The following is a 26,459-nucleotide window of genomic DNA, read 5'->3' on the forward strand; positions in this document are numbered from 1 at the left end:
TAGCAATTAACTCTACAGAGCTAAGTCTTATTGTAGTTATTTAGATGCTAATCTAGTTTAAGAGTCATACTGCTTGCAAATGAAATAGATTTTTGCTTTATAGTAAGATTTAATATAAAATGTGAGATTTTATAATAAAAAATCCTTCGGTATTACACATTTTTTTTCCACGGCAATCTGATAGAATACCAACAAGAGTAAGCAATATTCACCTAGGTGTGTTCTTTGAGGTATCTTACACCTGAAACTGCGACAAGGATAGGTGTTTCATTAGGGCTTGATCACAGGAATATATTTTGATTATGAAAAAAATCAAAAGCACAAAAATGGATTGAAAAAATATTTGAAACCAGAAAAAATGGTCTGAATTACATTTATCCTGTATGCTAAAATACTTCAGCATAAAAATGCCTTAAAATATTGCATACATTCAAACGGATGTATGGCTTAGCTTCAAAACACTTTGGCTATATTCTGTAATAGTGAGCTTTACGCTACAAAACAAAAGTTGTTCCAGTATAATGTTGTAGAGGGAGGAGGAGATAGCAAGGGTTTGCAAAAAGTTTTAGGTTTTCTCCTAGAGGTTCAAATTCCCTCATGACCAGGAAAACATACCTCTCACATGGCATGTTTTATATTATTACAGCACATAGTTTAAGTACTCTATTCAGTGCACAGTTTGAAACAGATAAGTTTTTGAAATCTTCTGAAAACAGACAAATCTAAAAGCTTAGAGGATTTGTTAAGAAAATATGAACTCTAAACTATGGAAACTGGGGCTTCCTATGATGACTGCCAGAAGGGGATGTGCCTACTTATCTGTTAAAATCCATATACCTCTGTGTTTAAATGAAAAGGTATTTTCTAAAGTACTGGAAATATTGTATAAGAATCTGCTCCACGACTAGCAGAATCAGGGGAAAAGGAGATTTGGACAAAAAAACAATGGAAAATACAGTTAGGGACAGAGACTTGCTTTGCTATAAGATGGCCCATAATAGACAAAGCAGAGAAAAATGTATAGCATTGACAGCAATCAAGAAATTTAAAAATAATACTATAAATAAAGGTTATGATGGAGCACTGAGTATCATCAGGCTCCACATGGGCACAAGTGTTGCCTGTGTATTTCTCAGTGGAGGATTTGGGACTTTATCATTCCTGAAGGGTGTCAAAATACATTTGCTCTACGATTCCGGAAGAAAAATGAATCTAAAAACAAATGTAGATCATCTCACAGACCTGATTCATCAACACCAACCCTGCTTTTGTAAGACCCCCCTGCCTGAAGACAGAGAACATTTAATTTGATAAACACATTTCAAATTTCCCATGGAAGAAACCAAGAATAAAATAAATAATCACAGCTGTATAGCCAAGCCACATTCATGAAAATATCACTGTTCATTCCAATTAAATGTTATGATGTAATGGAGCAAAGATAAGATCAAATGGCAACATAACTAATATCACTAAGACTTATGTATTTTTTGTCATGCAAATCAGAAAAAGTACACAGGAAATACTTTATGAAACTAATAAGTTGAAAATATGGGAACATAAGAGATTAGCACTTGCAAGGGATATTTCAATCATGATCATCATGTCAAAAATTCAGAATGTTATACTTCATTTATCAAAATATATAAGAAAAATGAGTATAAGTATGATTATAGTATTTAAGAACTTGACAACACAGAACTAACGTGCTTCCCACAACTACAAAAATAATAACACAGTTACACAAGAACTGGAGCTAATTTAAGCAATATTTCTTCCTCAGTATAGGACTACGTAAGATTAATAATCAGATCTCTGTTTAAGTACAGGCAGTCCCCGAGTTACGCGGATCCGACTTATGTCGGATCCGCAGTTACGAACGGGGATTTTCTCGCCCCGGAGGACTGAAGCGGCCGGACGCCTGGTCCCACTGCCCGCCTCCTCTGGGGCGAGAAAAGCTGCTCCCCGTCTCCCTGGTCTGGTGGGGGAGCCAGCAGACCAGAGAGATGCGGAGCAAAGCGGCGGAGGACCCGGGCCGGACCCACGGCGCTTCCAGTTGATCTGGAAGCGCCATGGGTCCGGCCCCGGGTCCTCCGGGGCTTTGCTCAGCGTCTCCCTGGTCTGCAGACCAGGGAGACGCTGAGCAAAGCTGCGGAGGACCCGGGCCAGACCACGGCGCTGATCTGGAAGCGCCGCGGTCTGGCCCAGGTCCTCCGCCACTTTGCTCCGCATCTCCCTGGTCTGCTGGGGGGGTACGCAGCTAGTGCCCCCCCCCCCAGCAGACCAGGGAGACGTGGAGCAAAGCCCGGGGCCTGTGGTAGAGCAGGTGGGGCGCTGCCGGTTGGTCCCGCAGCACCGCTCCTTGGTGCTACTGGACCAACCCGGCAGCACCCCAGCTGCTCTGCCCCAGGAGTCCTGATTCAGCCGCTGCTGATCAGTTTCAGCAGTGGCTGAATCAGGACCCCTGGGGCAGAGCAGCTGGGGTGCTGCTGGGTTGGTCCAGTAGCGCCGAGGAGCGGCCGCGCTACTGGACCAACCCAGCAGCACCCGAGCTGCTCTGCCCCAGGCATCCCCAAGTCAGCCGCTGCTGAAACTGACTAGCGGCTGACTACAGGAAGCCCGAGGCAGAGTTGCTCTGCCCCGGGCTTCCTGGAATCAGCTGCTGATCAGTTTCAGCAGCAGCTGACTTGGGGACGCCTGGGGTTCTTAAGTTGAATCTGTATGTAAGTCGGAACTGGTGTCCAGATTCAGCCGCTGTTGAAACTGATCAGTTTCAGCAGCGGCTGAATCTGGATGCCAGTTCCGACTTACATACAGATTCAACTTAAGAACAAACCTACAGTCCCTATCTTGTATGTAACCCGGGGACTTCCTGTATATATAAAACATTTTTTTTCTGTAAAGAACTGCAGGGCGACTGACAGTCAATGGGTCCCCATGAACTTTCAAGCTGCACCTAAGTGGGCATGGTCTGGCTGCACTGTCAGTAGCTGCTTGCTGCTGCCCTTCCAGCATGGCCAGGGCTTTGTCTTCACATCACCAGTACCACCCTGCACTTAGCTACGAGCCCTGTAGTCTGCCCAGACAATCCAGGCTCTGCAGGACAATGTTGATAATACGTGATGGGGTGGGGAGGACAGAATGGAGAGAGGGTTACTCACTTTGTGCAGTAATGGAGGCGTTGGTTGTCCCTGTGGGTGCTCCACCTTAGGTGTTTGGGTGTTGCTGCGTGCCTAGTCGGAAATTTTTGGTAGTTGTGCCTTCCAGTGGGCTGCGCATGCAAAGCAAACAATGTACAGTGCTGCTACTACGCATGAGCAGCCCCGTTCCTTCAGTTCCTTCTCTGCCCCAGAGAAAAACAACGTTGTCCAAAGCAAAGGGGAGGAAGGGTGGGTGGTGGAGCACCAGCAGGGACAACCATCTCGAAGAACCTCCATTACTGCATAAGGTGAGTATCCCTCTCTTCTTCTTTGAGGAGTGTCTCTGTGGGTGCTCTACCGTAGGTGACTATAGAGCAGTATCTGGGTTCGGAGGCAGGTGCTTTGGAGAGGAGTGCCTTGGGATGTGGGTATTGACTAAGGGCTCGTCATTCGCATCACTCAAGAGCGGTGATGCCGACCCTGCAGGAGTGGAAAACGTGAACTTGCCTGACATACGTATAGTATCAGCACCAACCAAGGGTGTCATGGGCCCTGAAGTTATCCTGAACTCCTCTGTGGTAGTAAAAGGGAGTAACTATGAATACTATTACTAACACTATGCTAACTATAAGAACAAGAACACATTTGAAATTTTGGCAAAAAGCTAGAGAGCAACTGTGGTTCCCACCAACACCACCAGCAGAAGAGAAGGAACTGAAAGGGTGGTTGGCTGTGCAGGTGTAGTAGTAGCACCACATGTTCCATCTGCTTCACATTAGCAGCCTACCAAAAATCTCTGACTAGGTGTGCAACAGTGCCCCAACACCTAAAGCAGAGCACACGCAGCGACACCCCTTGAAGAAGAACCAGCTAATTTCTCCAGAGAGCTGCAACAACTATGAGCAAAACAGGTTCTTCTTCATGAAGAGAATATGAATAGAACATTTTGATTAGCTATTTTCATATACAAGTTTTACCAAATGGCAGAGATCCAAAGTTATCAGCAAGAATCTGTACTGGATGGCTTATGGGATTGTCCCAAACTGGAAGGTTTCTGGTCTGATGTAAGAATTATTGAAGAAGAGATATATCACCCAAATTGCTCTTACTAAGGTCTAAGGGATGTACTCTGATGTGCTGATACTAAGCATAGAGAAATACCCACTTAAATCTCTTGCTGAAATAAATGTATACCGTCACACAAGTCTCCATCCTATGAAGCAAACTGAGTATGTAGGTAGATATCTAAACCTGAATAGGGACAATTTAACTTCAATGTGGCACATGGGGGCCACCTACATAGTTTTCCTTATACCAGGACCCATGAATGCAAAAACAAACATCAGCTACAGAACCAAAGTTGACAGGAATGAAAAAAATTAAGAGAAATGGAAAAACACACTGCCCCCTTTAAAAAAATATGAACTGAATTCTTTGAGGAAAAACAGAAGACCAAGTGGGATGAATTGAAAAAAATATTACTGGTATAATTGTAAATTTGTATGTAAGTTTCTCTTGTTCAATTCTGTTGTAATATTTTTACCACCTTCTCAACACATATGCAAAAACCTGTCAACAAACGTGTTCATCTTTGATAAAATATTAATTACTATGGATATTATTTTTCCTGATTTAAAAATGTGACTCCACCAACTTCAGCAACTCAGTATGTTTTGCACTGTATTCAGACTCAGCAGATATCTCCAATATAATGGCTCTTTGGACTGCAAATGCTATAGATATTAATAATACAGAATAGGGTTGACAAGTCCCCAGATGCCAATTTATGGAGAAGAAATCTCTATGACTGTAATGAGTATTTAGACACACTCAGGACTGTTATTGAAGAAATAAGCAATTGCTCATAGTCATACTATAACATAATAAAGAAAAAATACAGACACAGGAGACACTATGTGCTCTGCTAAGAATAACTTACTGGTTAGCTATCATGAGTAGCAGACACTCAGTGGCATACACCTTGCATCTGAAAAAATCAAGGCATTTAGTGACCCTTAGCTTTGGTGCCGAGCCCTGATGCCCCTGCCACTCTTTTTCATTTACCACCACTAGAGAGCACGGTGAAGAGTGGGTAAAAAGGTATTCAAATCATTTGATTGGGACAATACATATTTGTGGGAGTCTACCAAATGGTTTTAATGATGGGCAGTGCTACTTGGGATGGACCCTCCAGTGCTGGGATGTCCACAATTGGATCCTCCTGCTCAGCACCCTCCTTCACCTGGAAGTTGAGGTTCAGAGCCACTCTCTGGAGAAAGTCCTGCAATGCCCTGTAGTTCATGGGTGGAGGTCCCGTCATGGATATGCCAGCTACCAGCTCATCCAGAGAGGAAGAGGACAAGGCTAGAGGAAAGACAGGGTCCTGCATTTTACCCTGATGGTGCTGCATGGGATTGGTGGGGCTTCCTGATTAGCAGAAGGCAGTGAGGTGGTCAGTGTTGGCACTGCGCATGGTAGTCAGATAACCATTGCCTCAGGGGCATGGGACTCCAATTGTGGCTCCATTGGTAAGGTACCCTGGCCCTGGTGAAAGGCCCATGGAGTCCAGAACTTCCACTGTGGGGGGCCACTGAAGAATACCAACATCCCCGGAGGGTTTGGGAACTGCCGACATTGAACAGTCCAAAACACTTGATGCCCCGCTAGAGTGTGAGGAAGAAGAGGTATGGCGCGAGGGCTACAGTGGGCCTAAATTGGCTAGCAGCAACTTATCATCTGGTGGGCTGGCAGTGCCAGATACTGTGGCCTGGACCAGGAAGATAATTTCAATCAGTGCAGGGACCTCAAGTTATGCCAAGATGTTGATTGGTGCCGGGATGGTGAATGACATCAGAATGTCGATTGGGACTAGGACTGATGCTGGGATTGACATGCTCCTCAACGTAACTGGGGAAATGAGTGGCATTACAATGTGGAGTGATGCTGAGAAGATGGATGCTGAGACAAATGAGGGTGGCTCTGTGTGGTATGCTTCCCAGAACAATGGTCTAAGTCTGAGTGGTGTCAGGAGTTATGGTGCCATGATCTCTGATGGCGCTGAGAGATCAGAGAGCTCGGGTCAAATCCAGATCTTTAATTGGATTAACTGTCTGTGGATACTCTCAAGTAGGAATGGTTCCAAGAGGCCAGACTGTGGGATCTATGCTGCCAATCAGACCGGTGTCGTGTGTCAGACTCTAGTAGTGCTCACTTGACCAGTCCTGGTACCCCAAGGGGAGGGATGTGGCTGCTGATGAAGGTGAACCCATCATTAATGGCTTTCCTCTGGCCTTGGGTCCTCTCATTTGTGGGTGTACAGTGGATTCCATGAGCAGCTGCTTAAGATGAAAGTCCTGCTCCTTTCTGGTCTGAAGCTTAAAAGTGTTGCAGATCATGCACTGGTCTGCCTGGTGAGTCTCCCCGGTTCTGAAGACACAAGTCATAGGGGCCACCTCTAGACCTAGACTTTGTGCAGGAACTGCAGGGCTTAAATCTTTGGAACTTGGGCATGCCCAAAGTCCTGAAGAGGATACAAGCAGAAAGGAGAAACCCCCTTGCACCTGCTACAGACCAAGTAACGAAATACTAACAATTACAATGAGCAGATGAACAAACTAGGGAAATTCTAGGGACACAAGGAGCACTTGCAATGCAAGAGAACCACAGTTCCAAAACTGTCACTGGCAATAGGAAAGAACTGAATGGTGGCTGGGTCACAATTAGAGAGCCATACGGTAGCCACTCCAGGGGGCTCTACAGCCAACCTGACAGATAGTCGCTAGGTAAAACTATCCAACAGCCATGCACACGGTGTGCACATACCTAATTGGAATTGATACGAGGAAGCCCTTGAAGAAGAATCAGTCTTTAGAACTCTTTCTTGCTGCTTTCTTCCTCACATAATATGCCCTGGATCTCTTCTCCTGTTTGATCTCCTTCCACCGTGTCCTTTTTGTTCCTCCTCTTGTGTTTTCTCTCCTCTTTATTCATTCACCTCTGAAATCTTTCTCTCACATTCACAAGCACATTCACCTACTTATATTAGAGGCATACAGCTACAGTACATTTGTCATTTCTGTCTCCAATATGTAAGTTATTTCATAATATTAAACAAAGATGTATATACAATTATTGTATCATTTGTCAGGTACCCGTTGCCTTTCTCCCCACAAAGCTAAAAAATTGACTTTCACTGTACCTGGTGCTATCATCGAATCATAGAACTAGAATGATCTTGAGAGGTCATCAAGTCCAGTTTCCTGCACTTATGTCAGGACCAAGTACCATCCCTGTAGGTGTTGTGTCTAACCCACTCTTAAATATTCCATGGCCTCCCTAGGCAATTTATTCCAGTGCTTCACCATCCTGACATTTAGGAAGTTTTTCCTAATGTCCAACCTTAATCTTCCTTGCTGGAATTTAAGCCCATTACTTCCTGTCCTACCACCAGAGGTTAAGGAGAGTAATTTTTCTCTCTCATCCTTGTAACAATCTTTTTTCCCTCAAGGTCATCCTTATTGTAATTCTCAGGTCCATAAACAGAGTTGTGGTTTCTTATGTAGCTTGGTGCTAAATCACTCAGTTTCAAAAATTAAAAATAATACCTTCGATTTCAGACTAAAGTATATGGGTAACCAATGTGTTACAGAAAAGTACTGGCTAATTATGCTCATGTCGACCCACTTCATTAAGTAATGTATATGGGACACTATATTCTACACTGATTAAAACTTCAAAATGGTCTTTCTGAGAAGAACTGGCCTAGAACTGTCTTCATCCAGTCCCCCCAAATCCAATTCATCTGATGCTGTGGTCCCCAACACCACCCGCAGGGACATTTGCATGCGCCCGCCAGGTGCTCGGGGCTGGCCTGGCCCTGGGCACATGGCGCACGGTGAGCGCCGCCCCCGGGTGCGTGGCGCTTGGCGGGGGGGGGGGGGGAGTGCCAGCCCCGGGCACACGGTGCTTGGCGGGGGGGGGGGGGAGGGAGTGCCGGCCCCTTGGGCGCGCGGCGCTTGGCGGGAGGGGAGCGCCGGCCCCTCGGGCGCATGGTGCTTGGCTGGGGGGTGGGCGCGCCGGCCCCTCCGGCGCGCGGCGCTTGGCGGGGGGGGGAGCGCCGGCCCCGGGCGCATGGCTATGGGGGGGCCCCGCCCCCGGGCATGCAGCTATGGGGCGGCCGCCCCCAGACGCGCAAGTGTCCCCGCCCCCTGGCGCCCGGCGGGCGAACGGCCACGCCCCCTGGCGCCCGACAACCTCAAAAGGTTGGGGACCACTGATCTAATGCCATAGTGAAATAACAAATGCTGGGGCAGCACTTATGGTTAGCTCTACCTTCATAATTGACTATGCTTATGCCAGTGGAATAGGCTTCCCATGTCAAATGTCTGTCATCAGCAAATCATTAAAAATCTCTCAATTATATTTATTTCAAAAAATCAAAACTCTGACTAAAGAGCAGTACATTTTTGGTACATGATTTCCTTCATTGTCAACCAAAGTTTATATATCTAAGGGCATGTCTACACTACAAAGTTAATTCGAACTATCAGTCGTTAGTTCGAATTAACTTTGATAGGCACTACACAGGCAAACCGCTAGTTGGAACTTAATTCGAACTAGTGGAGCGCTTAATTCGAACTAGGTAAACCTCATTCTACGAGGACTAATGCCTAGTTCGAATTAAGGGCTGTGTAGCCACTTAATTCGAACTAGTGGGAGGCTAGCCCTCCCCAGCTTTCCCTGGTGGCCACTCTGGGCACCACCAGGGAAACTCGTCTGCCCCCCTCCTAGCCCCAGAGCCCTTAAAGGGGCAAGGTCTGGCTACGGTGCCCGTGCCAGGTGCAAGCCTGCCAGCACCCAGCCAGCAGACCCTGCACCTGGCACGGCACGAGCCAGCCATCTGCTGCCATCCAGCCCTCCGCCTCATCCCGGGACCAAGCTGGCGGCTCCCAGGAGCCTGCCCAGGTCTGCAAGAGGCAGGCGCTCGCCTGGTCTAGTGCAGAGATCGTGGACCTCATCCACGACCTCCGCTCTAGGAACAGGAAAGTGGCCGTCTAGGGCAGGATAGCATCCAGCCTGGCCACCCAGAAGCAGGTTTGCATGAAAATCAGGGTGGTCCAGTGAGACCCCCGACCCTGAGCCCTGAGCTTAGAATGGCCGTACTGGGTCAGACCAAAGGTCCATCTAGCCCAGTAGCCTGTCTGCCGACAGCGGCCAACACTAGGTACCCTGGAGGGGATGAACCGAAGACAATGACCAAGCCATTTGTCTCGTGCCATCCATCTCCAGCCTTCCACAAACAAAGGCCAGGGACACCATTTCTACCCCCTGGCTAATACCACTCCATGGACCCAACCTCCATGAATTTATCTAACTTCTCTGTAAACTCTGTTCTAGTTGTAGCCTTCACAGCCTCCTGCAGCAAGGAGTTCCACAGGTTGACTATTTTCTTTGTGAGGAAGAACTTTCTGTTATTAGTTTGAAGCCTGCTACCCATTCATTTCATTTGGTGTCCTCTAGTCCTTCTATTATGGGAACTAATGAAGAACTTTTCTTTATGCACCCTCTCCACACCACTCCTGCTTTTATAGACCTCTATCATATCCCCCCTCAGTCTCCTGTTTTCTAAGCTGAAAAGTCCCAGTCTCTTTAGCCTCTCTTCATATGGGACCTGTTCCAAACCCCTGATAATTTTAGTTGCCCTCCCCTCTCCCACCCTCACCCTTCCCCTCTCCCACCTCCTTTTCCCAAGTTCCCTGAGTTTTGTTCAATAATGAGAATTTCTGTTTTTGAACACACGTGTCCTTTATTTTGTACATCAGGAAGGGGAGCTAGGGAGGGGTAAGTGGAAGGAGATGAGAGAGGAATGGGGTACGAGCCGCCGATGGGGAGGACTGGGGTGGCTCTGCGGGCTCCTCGGGGTGGAAGCTCTCCTGCAGCCCCCCGATTCACACCCCACCCATCCCGGATGGCAGCCTGCGGCAAGTGCAGCCGAGCTGATGGCCGAGTGCTGTGATGTGCCAAGTGTGGGCACTCAGGGCACTCCAAGCCAGGACTGCTTTGCAAGCGGGGAACCCCTGAGAACTGTCTGTCCGGGGTAGGGGTTGGGTCCCTTTAAGCACAGCCCTCGGCTAGCCTGAGACAGCAGCTCCACGCTCTAAGTCCTAATCTGATGCTCTGCCGGCACTGCTTCAGGTTCAGGGTCCACTCAACCTCGGGTCCAGGGTCCACTCACTGTGGATATGCTAGTTTGAATTAGCAAAACGCTAATTCGAACTAGTTTTTAGGTCTAGATGCACTAGTTTGAATTAGCTTAGTTCGAATTAACTAATTCAAATTAAGTTAGCTCGAATTAGTGCTGTAGTGTAGATATATCCTAATGTACTTTTTACTTCAGTTATCAAAAAAAACTATAGCAACACAGTACTATTATAAAGTAAATATCTCTGTACAATAGTGATAGAAATGTAGCTGTGTTAGTCTGGTGTAGCTAAAACAAAATACAGGACTATGTAGCACCTTAAAGACTAACAAGATGGTTTATTAGATGATGAGCTTTCGTGGGCCAGACCCACTTCCTCAGATCAAATAGCGGAAGAAAATAGTTACAGCCATGTATAGCAAAGGATACAATTAAAAAAAGTGAACACATATGAAAAGGACAAATCACATTTCAGAACAGAATGGGGATGTGGGGAGAGGGGGGGAAAGGAAGGTGAATGCCTGTGAGTTGAATCTGCACTTGAAAGAGAATCCTCTGAACTGGCATTCATGCTAAAATTCGACACTCTCCGCGAGGGCATGAATAAAGACTCCAGCTATCTTACCCATTACAAAGATAGCTTCCCTAATTATCACCTCTAACACTATTAACTCACAGACATCTACCCTTCCCCACCTCTAATATCATTAACTCACAGGCATTCACCTTCTTCCTCCTCCCCCCCCCCCCCGGCATCCCCCTTCTGTTCTGAAATGTGATTTGTCTTTTTCATATGTGTTTACTTTTTTTAATTTTATCCTTTGCTATACATGGCTGTGACTATTTTCTTCCACTATTTGATCTGAGGAAGTGGGTCTGGCCCACGAAAGCTCATCATCTAATAAACCATCTTGTTAGTCTTTAAAGTGCTACATAGTCCTGTATTTTGTTTTATCTCCGTACAGTATTACAACCAAATCATTTAGGTAACATGACAATAAGTTAAGCTTCCTTAGCATAGTTCAGGAATTAGTAAGTGCCCATGCCAATTTTAGTAGACTAACAAGATGGTTTACCATCTTGTTAGTCTTTAAAGTGCTACATTGTCCTGCATTTTGCTTCAGCTACCCCAGACTAACATGGCTACATTTCTATCTCAATTTTAGTAGACTTATTTATATTTTTTAAAAGCCACATTTTTTAAAATTATTTTTTATATTTAAAATTATATTCTGTTTATCAAACACAAGGTACTAATTTACTGAGCTAGTTCTCACTGAATGCAATACCCAATCAGGAGCTGCGGCGAAGGAGGTTATAATCAGGTACAATCTGGCCACTTTGCTACAGGATGTCTTAGATAAATATTGCCACTCCTCCATTAAGAGTCATGGATTGTTTTATGCATTTTAAAAATAATTCTTGATGGTAAATCTCATAGCAATACAAATATTGTTCCTTCAGAAATGAATCTATTTAACAGTGTAATTTAACAATATTTGTTATCTAATGCTGTTTTGCAGCACTTGGGTTTTTTAATTTGATTGCTAATCAGATCTGGTTCCAGGGAAGAATTATTGGCACCATATATAATGGAAAATATAAACCTGGACAATGATGCTATCTTATTATCCGCTGCCTTGGGAACTTTTGGCTGCAATTCCAGGCCCTAGAAGTGCTGTGACAGGAGGGAAAGAAAAGTCCTAAACATGCGGCTCATTATGTGACAGTTAATACTACCAAGGACTGCACTGGTATTAAGAAAACATTGTGAATCATGAAATGGCATCAAGTTAAACACTCTCAGTTGCATCTTAACTACCAGAATTTTAAACATTCATGGCTCTAGTGGTATGCTGTATGCTCAGATCCATGCTGCCCGCTTGCTTTTCAGTATTTTCCAAACAACATAATAAGTAATCTACTAGTTCTTTTTCCAAGATAAACTATACATTCTAACCAGCAAATGCCAAAGATGTATGCTTATTGGCACAAGTAAATGCATATTGTATAATATCTCTCTAAATATAATCCTCACTTGTTGTTTCCTACAGAGTAGTATTACTTCACAAAATGTGAATCTACATTGCTGTGTACAGCCTGTCTCCAACTTATGAACCGGTTATGGACTGAGCAATTGGTCGTAACTCGGTTTATTCGTAAGTCAGACCCCATTGAGTTACATGTGACCACGCTGTTCATAAGCGCGGATCACGTTCATAACTCAGGGTCTGCCATTTATGACATTTTTGGTCGTAACTGCGAACGGTCGTAAGTCGACCATTCACAACTCGGAGACCGGCTGTACATAATATGTGCATATATAGAGAATACAAAATAAAGAGAAAGGGAATCTACTTGTTTAGGGCAAAACCGTTATCTTAATAATCATTTTTACTAGTTTGTTTATGCCTCATACTTAAATCTAAAATCTTTTCCCTGCTATGTTTAGAACCACCAATTTTTTGGTATCCTTCCTATGTACAAAGAAATCTTTAGCAAACGGTCATAAAGATAGAGGAGAAAGAAAATAAGTTTAATATTTTAGAAACTTCTGAACAGCTCACACTGGTTTTCTGTAAAACATAATGTTATATTTTAATGACCTCTACCTGATGATCATCCTGCCCTAAAAAAAATGTTGCATCCAACTGGAGTTAGGGATTCACAGCTCTTCAGTGGGAAGGAACTCCTATACCTCAGCCTTGATGATTAGGGCCCTACCAAATTCAAGGTCTCTTTTTTGTCAATACCACGGCCATAAGATTTTTTTTAAAATAGCAGAAATCATGACATTTATTAAAATCTGAAATGTCTTAGTGCTGTAATTGTAAAGATCCCAAACTAAAAAGGAGTTTTTGGGGGGAGGGCACAAAAAGTTATTGGAAGGAGGGTTGCACAACTGCTACCTTTACTTCTGTACTGCTGCTGGTGACAGCACTGCCTTCAGAGCTGGACAGCTGGAGTGGTGGCTGCTGTCTGGAAGCCCTGCTCTGAAGGCAGAGCTACCAGCAGCAGCAGCAGCAGAAAAGTAAGGATTGCATGATATGGTATTGCCACTCTTACTTCTGCACTGCTGCCTTCAGAGCTGCACCATCAGTCAAAATAACCTTGCAACATCCTCCTCCCCCTGCCTGCAACTCCCTTCTGGCTCCCCAAACTGAGAAACACTGGTCTCCCTGTGAAATTTGTGTAGCATAGAGTAAAAGCACACAAAAGACCAGATTTCATGGGACAGGGAAGCCAGATTTCACAGTATGTGGCATGTTTATGTAGGGGCCCTATTGATGATTAATGAAAAACTGGACTTTAAACCTGCTCCTAGTCTAGGAGTGAATATCGCCTGTCCTCCAAATCAGACCAATGTCTTGGAGGTGGGGGGAGGGGGGGAACAGAGGAGGGTTCTATAAATAGGATGAAGAAATCCAATAGATCTGTGGCAGGTTCTTTAAAAAATGGTTTCTGGCTGAAAATTGCATAGTAGTCATAGTAGGGGATAGACTGAGAGGTTAAAGTTAAAAAGTTAGATTTTACAATCCTCCTCCTCTTCCCTACGTTTTGGTTGTCAGCTCATGTTCAGATTCAAAGTCTAGACCTACAATACACAAAATGTATGTAATATAAGACTGAGTGCCTCTGAAGAACCAGGGCAAAAAGTTGTAGAGAAAAAAAGGACTGGCCCTTTAAGAAGGCTTTTTTGCCTCAGTAGGCTCCCGTCCGTGACTGTGGCTGCCATATTGGATCCACCATTTTGATCCAGAAGGCTCCCCTGCCCTGGTGAGCACAGAGGATCCGGGAGGCATGGCCCATGTTCAGGTGGCCTGGGGGCAGCTTCACAAGCCGCACTAATGGAGGGGAAGAGCTGCATGCGGCTCGTGAGCCATGGGTTGGCCACACTTGCACTAGACCTCTCTCTATAGACTATCACAAGCCTTCCATGGGCAGAGTTCTCATTAAACAGGCAGTTTCTATGCCCAAGATCATCAGGATATTGTCTTAGAATCATAAAATCACAGAGCTGGAAGAGACCTCAGGAGGTCATCAAGTCCAGCCCTCTGCCCAAGGCAGGACCAGTCCCAACTAAATCAATGCAGCCAGGGCTTGGTCAAACCAAGACTTAAAAACCTCTAGGGATGGAGATTTCACCACCTCCCTAGGTAAACCATTCCAGTGCTTCACCACCCTCCTAGTGAAATAGTTTTTCCTAATATCCAACCTAGGCCTCCCCCCTGTAACTTGAGACCATTGCTCCTTGTTCTGCCATCCGTCACTCTTGTGAAAAGCCTTTCTCCATCCTCTTTGGAACCTCTCTTCAGGAAGTTGAAGGCTGCTATCAAATCCCCCCACTCTTCTCTTCTGCAGACTAAACAAACCCAAATCCCTCAGTTTCTCCTCATAGGTCATACTCCAGCCCCTTAACCATTTGGTCGCCCTCTGCTGGACCCTCTCCAATGCGTCCACATCTTTTCTATAGTGGGGGCCCCAGAACTGGACACAATATTCCAGATGTGGCCTCACTAGAGCCGAATAACGGGGAATAATGACTTCTCTGGATCTGCTGGCAATGGTCCTGCTAATGAATCCTAATATGCCATTAGCCTTCTTGGCTACAAGGGCACACTGTTGATTCATATTCAGCTTCTCATTCACTGTAATCCTCAGGTCCTTTTTGGAAGAACTGCTACTTAGCCATTCAGTTCCCAGCCTGTAACAATGCTTGGGATTCTTCCGTCACAAGTGCAGGATTCTAAACTTGTCCTTGTTGAACCTCATCAGATTTCTTTTGGTCCTATCATCTAATCTGTCCAGGTCCCTATCCCTGCCCTCTAGTGTATCTACCTCTCCCCCTAGCTTAGTGTCATCTGCGAACTTGCTGAGAGTGTAATCCATCCCCTCATCCAGGTCATTAATAAAGATGTTGAACAAAACTGGTCCATGAACTGGTCCTTGGAACTCCACTAGAAACCAACCGCCAACCTGACATTGAGCCGTTGATCACTACCCGTTGGGCCCGACAGTCTAACCAGCTTTCTATCCATCTTACAGTCCATTTATCCAATCCATATTCCCTTAACTTACTGGCAAGAATATTGTGGGAGACCATATCAAAAGCTTTGCTAAAGTCAAGGTATATCACATCCACTGACTTTCCCATATCCACAGAGCCAGCTACCTCATCATAGAAGCTAATCAGATTGGTCAGACACGACTTGCCCTTCGTGAATTCACGTTGATTATTCCTGATCACTTTCCCCTCTTCCAAGTGCTTCAAAATGGATCCCTTAAGGATCCCTTCCATGATTTTTCTGGGGACTGAAGTAAGGCTGACTGATCTGTAGTTCCCTGGATTGTCCTTTCCTTTTTTAAAGATGGGCACTACATTTGCCTTTTTCCAGTCATCCAGGATCTCTCCCAATCTCCACGAGTTTTCAAAGTTAATGGCCAAAGGCTCAGCAATGACATTTGCCAACTCCCTCAGTACCCTCGGATGCATGAAATCCGGGCCCATGGATTTGTGAATGTGAAGGGATCCCTTGGCCACTCTGTAATATCAGTGCTCCCACAGATTTTATTTAAAACTGTATTTCATGAACACTTCAGTGAGCAATTTTTTATTATTCTTTGTTATTTCATCAGCGTTCACATGTGCTGCATATTAAATTATCTTATGTTGAGAACTGGAGCTATTGACATATGAGAGACAGAGTCAGATTGTTTAACTAACTTTGAAGTCAGCCCAGACTTATAATCTCTTTACCCCTTTATTTTAAAATGTTTTGAAAGTAACCTTGAAATACTGTTCAAAATGTCTTTAATGAACCTAGTTGCATACATATAGTACATGAAACTCTTCAGTGTAATTTTCTCATCATATTTGCTTAGTTTACCAGTCAAAACAACACTAGCAGCACTACAGGTATTAAAAAGAATAATCTTTTTATCTGTTCCACATATAATTTTATACCATTAATAATCAATCTCAGGCTTTAAACGTGTTTGGTGACCATACTAGCGCTGCCAGTTATCACTGAAGTAAGGATCATAAGAAACTTTCCCTCAGAAGTTTGGTTGTTGGATCCGCATGAATTATGAAAGCAGACATTTAATGTTTAGAAGTAAACTGTATTAATAGGTCAGGTTACTAAGCGAATAATCTACAACAAGATCTTTTGCTTGTGGTGTTTAGCAAAAAACACCTGTCAACAAAGACCAAAGGGCAGGTCCCAGAGACTCTCCACGACCCCTCCTCATAGCAACTCCCTCCATGGAACACTCTGGGAAAAGTGAGTGTTGTTTAAGCAATATGATAAGTCAGGAAGATAACAAATAATTAATTCCTGTACATTTTGATTTGAAAAACATGAGACTGAAAGATGAGTGACATTAATCACCCCAGAAATGCAACTGCCCTGAAATATACTTCCAGGATTGTCATATTATGAGATGGAAATTATATGAAAATACAAGAAAAACAGTTAGAACCATATATTTATTCAGCATTACTGTCATCACTGACAGATGATTATTCCTAGTGTCCAACTATTTCATGAAGTTATAGAAAATATCTTTTAACATCACTTTCTAAATATAATCAGTTAATCCATTCAAGAAAATCCACTCCAATTTATTTTATCCTAAACAATTTCCAACAAAAATTATTAAGGATTCTATCTTCTGCCTGTTTTCAAATATTCTGTCAAGAAACTGTAACCAACCTTATCAACCAACCTTACCAACCTCAAGAAAGTGCAACTTGACTGAACAAACTGTTTAAAATGGTAAACCTTCGAGGTTAGCTTTTAATACTTTTAAAAGCACGCCATATAACTGATTTTAGTTATTCATCTAAGCTCTTCTAAATGTGTCATTTATATTGCATCTAAAAATTGTTATAAAGTATAGCTAGGGATCTATAAAAGCAAATAAGTAAAAATGGGTAATCAACAGAACTCCTCTTTGCATTTATTAATTAACATCTGCTTAATTTGCTGATGAGTAAGTTTTTATTACATATTATTACATTTTACTTCTATTAACGCTATCAATACCATGGTGGAGATTGGAACTGTATTCTATTCTGGTTTGTAGGACAATGGTATGGCATAACGTAAGTAGTAAAGTGTAGAATATGTATGTTGGTAGTTAAAAACAGATAAAAATATAGTTTATGTATAACGTCTGGGTGAGCAGTGCCTGGCTTAGCTAGGAATTGGATGGAGTTTTAATAAAACACCCTCCTTTTTCCTTGACAACTTCAACTGAGGTGAATATAGAACTCACAGTGTTATTTTCACAAAGTCATTTTTCAGAATAGAACCACAAAGAAAATAAGATCAAATTATTTCTGATAAGGTGCTCAATAAAAACAATGAAGAACGTCCAGAAAACCTGAGTTATCTTTGGTTTTATGACTAGTTTTCATCGTCTCATTTTTCACTATGTTAACAGCAAATCACAGTTAGTCAATATGTGCAACTAATGACCTTTTAGAAAGAATTTATAACGTGAGAAATTCTAAATAAGGAGAATGAAACGTGAGAAATTCTAAATAAGGAGAATGAAACATTCATTAATATAATATAATTCCTATTAAAATTTGTAAATAGTCTATCACTGATTTAGTACCAACTATCCCTATTTACATATCTTAATTACTCCAAGGGCAAAATTTTATGCAAAGAATTTTTTATCAATTTACTTTATAGAGAATACAAAGTTTTTTCTTCATCTAATTTTAACTAGTGTCTGTTCAATGTTATTGTGTCCTTTTGTACTTATTTTGATGCTAATTTTGATCTGTTGCCACATACACATTCTTTATGAGCTTCCCCAAAGACATAGTTATGTTGATTGTTATAGCAGCTGTGTCCTTCCTGGCCAATAATGTTGCTTGAGCTCTGGTGAAGTGAGCTTTAACTGTCAGTGGGAGAGGAATATTGGCCAGCTGATAACAAAAATGAGATAAAATGAATGATACCCACGCTTTGACAATACAAGGGATGAAATAGGCTGGGGATCTTGGACTGACCAATTATGGCCACAGATAGGTGTGGGGATAGTGTTAAAAGATTTGGTTCTCTCAATGTAAAATAGCAGAGCTCTGAATATGGCTAGAATATGTACCTTCCGCTTTCCTTGCATCAGATGAAGTTTAGGGAAGCACAAAACTTAATTGGTTTAGGTGGAATTGAAACCCCCTTGGAGAAAATTTTGCATTAGGTATAAGTATCCATAGATGCCAACTCCATGGGTGTGATGGATGGGAGGAGCACTGCCTTTTTCTAAACATCCCATCATTCAGTAACTAAAAGGTTAAACTCAGGAAGTGTTGACAGGAAGCCAGGGGAACCAATGGAAATAAAGTGTTAAAGATTTGAATTGAAAGGGAATCTTCTTGAGGCAGTTTTTTGGTGAGTGTTAAACCAGGAGCTGGGGGGAAAAGATGAATTGAACCAGGCAGGAATTCACATGCCTAGAAATGAACCAGACCTTGAAGATATGATAAATGATAGGGAATGTTTACTTAGACATGATCAGGTTATTTTCTTTGTTTTGTTGTTTGGTTAAACTCCTCTGTGATGAGTCCACTCCTCCCTTACACTTAAAGCTAAATCCCAGGGAAGCATTCTCTGTGTTTTAATCTTTTTTTCCCTTAGTTACTCTATAACACCTAGCAACCAAGTATGCTTTATCAATATATCTTTTTGTTTTGTTAATAAAATCACCTTTTAAGGACTATGATCTGATTCTTGTGTCCTAGAAGGTAAGAGAAGGTCTGTGCATGCATGCCTAAGACTGAGAGGTCAGCTATCAGAAATTATAGGGTTTTTTTCAAGCTCACTTGTGGCAAAAGAGCTTGGGGGTACCTCTGTGGAAGAAATTCCCAAGTGGAACTTCCAGGGCTTGAAAGGGGTTTTGAACCTGTGTTGTGGCAGCATACCTTCCAAGATAAGGGAATCTGTGACCTTGGGGAGTTTTTAAAACAGAAGCCTCTAGAGGCAGGATATTTTTAAGGTTTCTTTCTCAAAGTGCCAGAGTGGGAAACAGCCTTGACATATCCATAGAAACAGTGGGTACTTAGCACCTACCAGCTGTTTGGCAGTGCTGCAGATCAGCTAATTAAGAATTCCATCAAATTGCTGATGAGGGGAAGAAGAGGAAGAGGAAGGATCTTGTGGGAAGTGAGTGCAGGAGCTCAGAGGAAGGGGGGAGGAGCATGGGGAAGGGGAGGTAGAGTGAAGCTGGGGCTTGGGAGAAGGGGCGGAGGCAGGGCCTTGAGGCAGAGACTATATTGGCTCATCTAGACTACGGGGAACTCAAAAATTATGCAAATTCGGTGGGAATTTGCATATCTTCTTCCGATGGCACTTTCTAAAGCAGAGCTCTCGAAAGTGAAAGTAGTTAAGAGGTGACTTTTTCAGAGAACCCCTCTCCATTTGTTGAACAGCCACTCTTCCTCAAAAAAGGAGGTTTACGTGGCTTTTCAACAAAGGGGGAGTTCGCCGAAAAAGCCACGTCTTAACTACTTTCACTTTCGATAGCTCTGCTCTTTCAAAAATGCAATCAGAAGGAAGATATGGAAATTCCCATGGAATTTGCATATCTTCTTTCGACCATTCCCTGTAGTCTAGATGAGCCCTATAAGAGCCACTTTTTTCTTTATGGAATGAGGTATACAGGGATTGTACTGTCAGTGTTTGAAGACTGTTCCCTCTTCTTGAAGGATATGTCTACTCTATAGCTACTACAGTGGCACAGCTATGGCACTGCAGCTGTACCGCTGTAGTCTTATATCAATTTTTTTTCTGGTAATTGAAGAATACTTCTGTTAATTGCATCTCTACCAAGCTTTAGGGCAATCTAACTACAGCCTCACTGCTGCAAAATTTTTCAGAGTTCTGAATGACAGCTAGGTCAATCTAACTTTTAAGTGTAAACGAGTCCTGAGATTAAGATGGTAGATGGATCATTCACAAGGACTGAAAGAAGAGCTCCATAAGCTTCAGAAGGACAATGTTGAAGTCTCATGCTAGAACAGTATATCTGACTAATGGGTAAGTATGCAGTAGGCCCTTGTGAAATTTGGACAATTGTCAGATGAAAGAAGACTAAGAACAACTTAAATTGCAGCAAGGGAGGTTTAGGTTGGACACTAGGAAAAACTTCTTAACTGTAAGCCTGATTAAATACTGGAATAAATTGCTGAGGGAGGTTGTGATATCTCCATCATTGGAGATATTTAAGAGCAGGTTAGATAGACATTTATCAGGGATGAATTGATGGTGCTTGTCCTGCCATGAGTTCAGGGGACTGGACCTCTGGAGTCATTCTAGTATTCTATAATTCTCTGAACTCTATTGGTAAATGATATGCCGATATGTCCAGGTGCCAGATGGATATGGCATGGGCAAGTTGCATGACCTTCCTCCAGATGGGAGAGGCACCAAGAGCTGGTTGCACACCTCTTCCATTTGTGGTTCCTTCTCTCCCTGAATTTCAAAATGGGGGAACTGTCCTACTTGATGGGGGGCCATGATCTGTCCATTCACTGTAGCCCTCTGGTCAGATGCTTGGCTCAGGGTGTCATCAGCTTGCTGCTCTCCTATGAAGACTGAGGCACAAGTTAGGATCGCTGATTCAGGCAAAGGGGCTAGCTCCTCCAGCTGGCTGGGGGCCTGGTCCTTCTGGGCTGGTGCTGGGCATTGAGAGGTCCTCTCCCCAGGATCCACAACTTCCCCCACACTTGCAATAGTTGCTGTTACCACTCAACCAGCCTCTACCACAGCCACCCACTCAAATGTTTTTAGAAATGACTCTGGCTCATCCTCCGGCCCCATATTGGAAAGCTTGGTAGACCCTGGTGCAGGTGCAGGCAGCTTGGCTGGGGTCATGGGTTGCAGCAGATAAGTCACCTATTGCAACAGCTGCTATTGTTGGGCTGCTAATTCCCCAGTTAGTTGTTGCTCAGCCATCTGTTGTAATAGCAGCTGCTGCTGCTGGTTGGGGTTTTGCTCTGCCATCCACTTTAGTGGTGGTTCCATATCCTTTCAAGGCTGGGCTCACGCTCACTTGTTCTATTGCCGTCTCTTTAATAAGGCACTTCAGCAGCGCTAGGGACATGCCCACATTCTCCACCACTTGTGATTGGGTCTCTCTGGCGACTGGGTTGCCTAGTGGTTAGATCACTAGAATTAGCTAGGAGGAAAGGGGTGAAGAACCCTGCCCCTAGTGCCTTGGGCCTAAGAACTCTGGCTCACTATTTGAATACAGTCCTTAAGTTTGTGGTGTGGCTCCAAGACACTAGATAGACTTTTTAGTAGGTTCCTCCCTTTGTCCCAAGGGATGGGGTTGGACGCTTACTTGCTCCCGTGGCTGGCCAAGTGGACAGGCTTCGACTTGTGTCCTGCAGACTCTGAAACCACACTCTTGTCTCCTTGCAGGTCAGTCCCTAACTGAGCCAGGCTCCTTCCTTTTATCCTTCCTCTACACCTGGTACTGGCTACAGGTAAAGTGGGGAAGGACTAGCTGCGCTAAAAGGTTTTGCTTAACCCTAGTGATGCCAGGTCCTCCTCTCTTCACTCCTTCACAGGCTCCTAAACAAAACAACAAAACCATTTCCTTTTGTAATAGATTTCATGAACAGAGACCTTTGGAGAAGAATAATTAAGGACGGGTGGAAAGAGGCATAGCATGGAAACAGATGGTATAGCTAGATGTGATGATGTCCAGCACCAAATGGTTGGTTGTAATCTCTTACCATGCTTGATGACAGAGTTGAAGTGATCTCCAAAGTTGGCTCTGGCATAATATTGATGAGGTTCTCAACATGCACCCCCTTCCAGCCACCTGTCTCTGTGACAGAGAAGGAGGGTAACAGGCGCCTCCTAATATAAACAGGTATGTTCTCTGGGTGATTACAGGAGTCAGATGGCCCTTGCCATTGAGAGGACTGCCACTAGAAAAGCTTTCAGGTATAGCAGTGGTGGGGTATAAGCTTACAGATCTCAGTGTTGACCCTGAATCCTTTAGGGGATGGACTTCTTCATTCATGTAGTTGTTGTAGGGTTCCATTGCATTAAACAGTAAGTATTCTATCATCCTTAGAACTTCATTTGGAATCCCAGAAACCTGTAACGAAGTTACTGGTTGGTTGGTGCATTGTGATTGCTGTAGCTGTGGATCTAATGGCCATACCAGAGTCGTCCAAAGTGGCATTATCTGTTATCTTTTTCTGGACTTCAGTTACCACAAGCAACTCTCATGTCAGATGCATGTAAAAATGTTCCAATCCTTTAAGTGACACTTGATAACCCTTTTCTACTTGCTTCAAAGTAAGAGAAAGCTAGGCATAAGTATACCCCAGTACCTTTGTTGGGGCCAGTTTGTCCTTATTAATCGACAGGGCAATTCTTGTTGGCACTGATGAGCTGAGAATATCAAACAATATATTTGTGTCCTCTTCGATCACTATTATCTCAATGTCCAAGGTTTCAATTAGCTTTGAAAGTAGGTCCTGTAAAACTGTTAAGTTATTGACAGCTGGTATGTGTCTGATCCAAAGCCTTCCATGAAAAAGATGAGTATTTCTTCGGTAGGCAGGGCAGATTAAGTGTTTTCTGAGCTACCTTGACTACTGTTATAGGAGGCCTGGCCACTGACGTTGATGGTGACCGAGACTTCCTCTTCTCTCTCTTCATATGTTAGGATACCCCACTCCTCGGCCTAGGGAACGGTTGCTACAGTGGGAGTTAGTCTATAGGCATTTGCCGATTGCTGTTGTCCTATGCATTGCCACAGTCATGTATAGGTGCACTGGGCACTTTGGTGAATTCCTAAAGGGTACTACACTCTGATTTAACAGGAGAGCTATTTGCTTGATGTTGAGTAGGAGGAGATTTAATTTGTATGGGAAACACTTAGATGCTAAAATAATGGTCTTTGTGGAAAACTCTGCTATATTCTTAATATATATTCTTCCTTCCTGTTCTCATTGACCTTTAGGTTCTCCTGCCCATATAGTTATCACTGCTCATAGATGATGAAGCAGTTAGGTTGATGGGAAAGATCTTTCCTGTTGGTTGAAAGCATCTGCACTAACATCAGTGCAGCTGCACCACTGTAAACTCTGTAGTGTAGATCTAGCTTAAGGATATTTTGAACTTGAACGATATGCAATTTTGATTTGCACCTAGGTAAATTCAGACCATATCAATTGAGTTCATTTGCAATCTAGTTATATCTAGATATTCTATTGTGCACCAAACACTCAGATTTTTATTTGCTTTTTGATGTGTTCACCCTTTTACCTGAATAACTATGAATTTACAATTATAAAGACTTTGGACCAAATATACCACTGGCATAAGCGCATGCAACTCCATCTAAATCAATGATGTGAATCAGCTTATATTAGTGGCAAACATGGATCTTTGCATCTATTCATTCTATCCCTTCCTTTGGGAAATTCACAGAGCAGCACTAATAAAGCTTTTGATAGGCAACATATCCTTACAACAAGAGGGAACATGATTCTGGTTGGCAAAATAGAGTGAGAAGCACAGCGATCTCAGAATGATGAGAGGATAAAAAAAACTTTGAGGAATCAAGTGGAAAAACAAAGCTAAACATGTGCTACATAACAATGCAGTATGTTCTATGCCAACTGATACTACACTTCTTGTTTCAGGTTAAAAGTGAATCCTAATCCCAGACACGAAAGGCCAGTGATTATCAATCAAATCATACAACTCTATATGTAATTTAAAGTTGCAACTTCCATATTACTTGGTGATAAGCTATCAGCAATTCACATTTCACAAAGATATGTTCAACAACCTTAAAAATAAATATTATAGACAAAAGAGAGAAATAATCATTATTTTCATATGAAAATTCAATTGTAAATGTGGGTTACAATCTATACTACTTTCTAATTTGTTTAAGAAACAAAGTGAAATGAAGTACTTCCTAAGAATTGGTTTCTCTTAAAAGAATTAAAATAACAGAAAATGCTCTAATGATCCTTTAACTGACAAAATGTAAAACTATTTATAATGTCACAACCTGTAGCCAATTTACATAAATTGAGTTCTTTGAAAAAGGAGGTATGCCTCCACAAATGATATCCCGCCATTTATTCCAGCAACCTCAATATATCATGTCAAATTTACGTTTATTTGACTAAATACAGGAACAACTGGAACAACATGAACATCACAAAATATATTTTGGCATTATTCCCATTATCTATCAGTCTTTTGAGATTATTCCCATTATCTATCAGTCTTTTGAAGGCTACTGGAAAAGCACAGATGAAGGTACAGGCAGTCCCCGGGTTACGTACAAGATAGGGACTATAGGTTTGTTCTTAAGTTGAATTTGTATGTAAGTCGGAACTGGTACATATTGTAGGGGAAACTCTAGCCAAACATTTCTCCAGAGCTCAGTTTTATTCTCTCACACCTCACTTCCCTCAGTCCTTTATTCTCAAGCTGAGGTGTCTGCTGAGAAAAGCCGCTCCGCGTCTTCCTGGTCTGCTGGGTGGGGCGCTAGCTTCGCGTCTCCCTGGTCTGCTAGGGGGAAAAGCAGCTAGTGCGGGGTTGTCTCACCCCGTTTATAAGTAGGGATCTGATGTAAGTCGGATCCATGTAACCCGGGGACTGCCTGTACAGACAAATCAGATGCCATCATTACATACAGACACAGAGAAATTAAAAGATTACGTGAATGTATCTTGGTGCAATTCTTATTTTCAAGTTAAATTATTTCTGGCTTTAAAACATGGAAAGAAATACCACTGAGATTTTAAGAGAGTCAGCAAATTTTGTTTTCACATAATCAATATGCCAGATGCAGTTTTAAGTGTAAGTCAGGGAATTCTAGCCCATTAAAATGTGAAGGTATGCATACAATTTTACTTTATAACAAAAAGAACCTGGGGATATCTTGGACAAACATATTGAAATTATAGAAATTTCTCTGTCAGAGAATGACAAGAAGAATCAGACTGTGGAAGCAAGTTTTCTAATAAATGCTGGTTTTCCTCAGCCAATTTTCTATCCATATAGGTTTCTGTACTGGAAAATACTACATTTCAACTTGCAGTTCTCAAATGTAGCACAATGTATTGCAATTAGTACAAGTCACAAAGGAGATTGTTTCTTCTGGAACATATCCTATTTAATTGGGCCCTTATTCTGCAAACTGATCCAACTGAGTGGATCCCAGAGACACCCCAGAAATGGAGTCCTAACATGTAAATTCTTTGAACTGTTCAACGAATATACAAATTATACATGTTTAGTAACTATGTATGATTAGAATACAACCTGAATCAAAGAGCACTAAGCTCCAGAGCAGAGGGGGCAGAATCTGGGTTCTTTCTAACTTTGCCAATGGACCTGCCATGTTACGCACTTTGAGAACTAATGATAAAAAGAGGTATAATTCTTAGCTCTTATAAAGTCTAAAATTTCACCTCAACTACTTTATTGTAGCTCATTAGCTCCTATTGTGAACAATGACAGAACTCCCAATGGCACCAGTGAAAGCAGAGTTGGGGGCCTGCAAGACGTGGCACTAATCCTACAGAGTCCCGAGGGGATCTTTGATTGAAAGATTCTGCTTGCTCTCATTTCCCATTATTCAGTATATGTTTCAAAGAAAGTTAGAGACAAGGATTGACCCCATACCCAAAAAAACACGTTTTCACTAATGTTATTTATCATTTTAATATTTTTAAATGACATATTTTAAGGGGCTGTGCTTACAGCAAAATGGAAAGGTAAAAGAAAACAATACTATTTTTATATGGTGATATATTAATGTTAAAATACTCTAACACATGACTAGGTTATATGGAAGTATGTCTGGCCACTTTCTCTACCTTTACATTTACACAATTATACTACTGTAACTGAAATAGTAATATTACTTCCTTCTCGAACGTGTGAAACAATACCCAGATTGCAAAAGTTCTTCATTTTACTTGAAAAATTATTCAGATTACTTTAACTCCTTATTTTGACCAGTATATAAAATTTAAATAGGGGCTCAGGGCTCAGAGAGGTGGTATGGAACACCAAAAAACAAAAATTCTCCATACCCGAAGAGTACAA

General features: G+C 42.7%; 1 protein-coding gene across 6 annotated transcripts in view; it reads right to left on the minus strand.

Moving 5' to 3' along the window:
• Positions 1-26,459, minus strand: part of SNX29 (sorting nexin 29) — a 463,946-nt gene that overhangs the window by 52,141 nt on the left and 385,346 nt on the right. Inside the window, exon 21 of one of the 6 annotated variants that reach the window (XM_075899352.1) lies at positions 13,715-25,005. The exons of the other annotated variants lie outside the window; for them this stretch is intronic. Within the exon in view, the coding sequence (XP_075755467.1) occupies positions 24,915-25,005 (91 nt within the window). The 3' untranslated portion in view covers positions 13,715-24,914. Of the gene's footprint in view, positions 1-13,714; positions 25,006-26,459 lie in introns of those variants that run through there. 6 annotated transcript variants of the gene reach the window in all.

This window comes from Pelodiscus sinensis, chromosome 16 (genome assembly GCF_049634645.1).
Source record: "Pelodiscus sinensis isolate JC-2024 chromosome 16, ASM4963464v1, whole genome shotgun sequence".
Taxonomy (NCBI): domain Eukaryota; kingdom Metazoa; phylum Chordata; order Testudines; family Trionychidae; genus Pelodiscus; species Pelodiscus sinensis.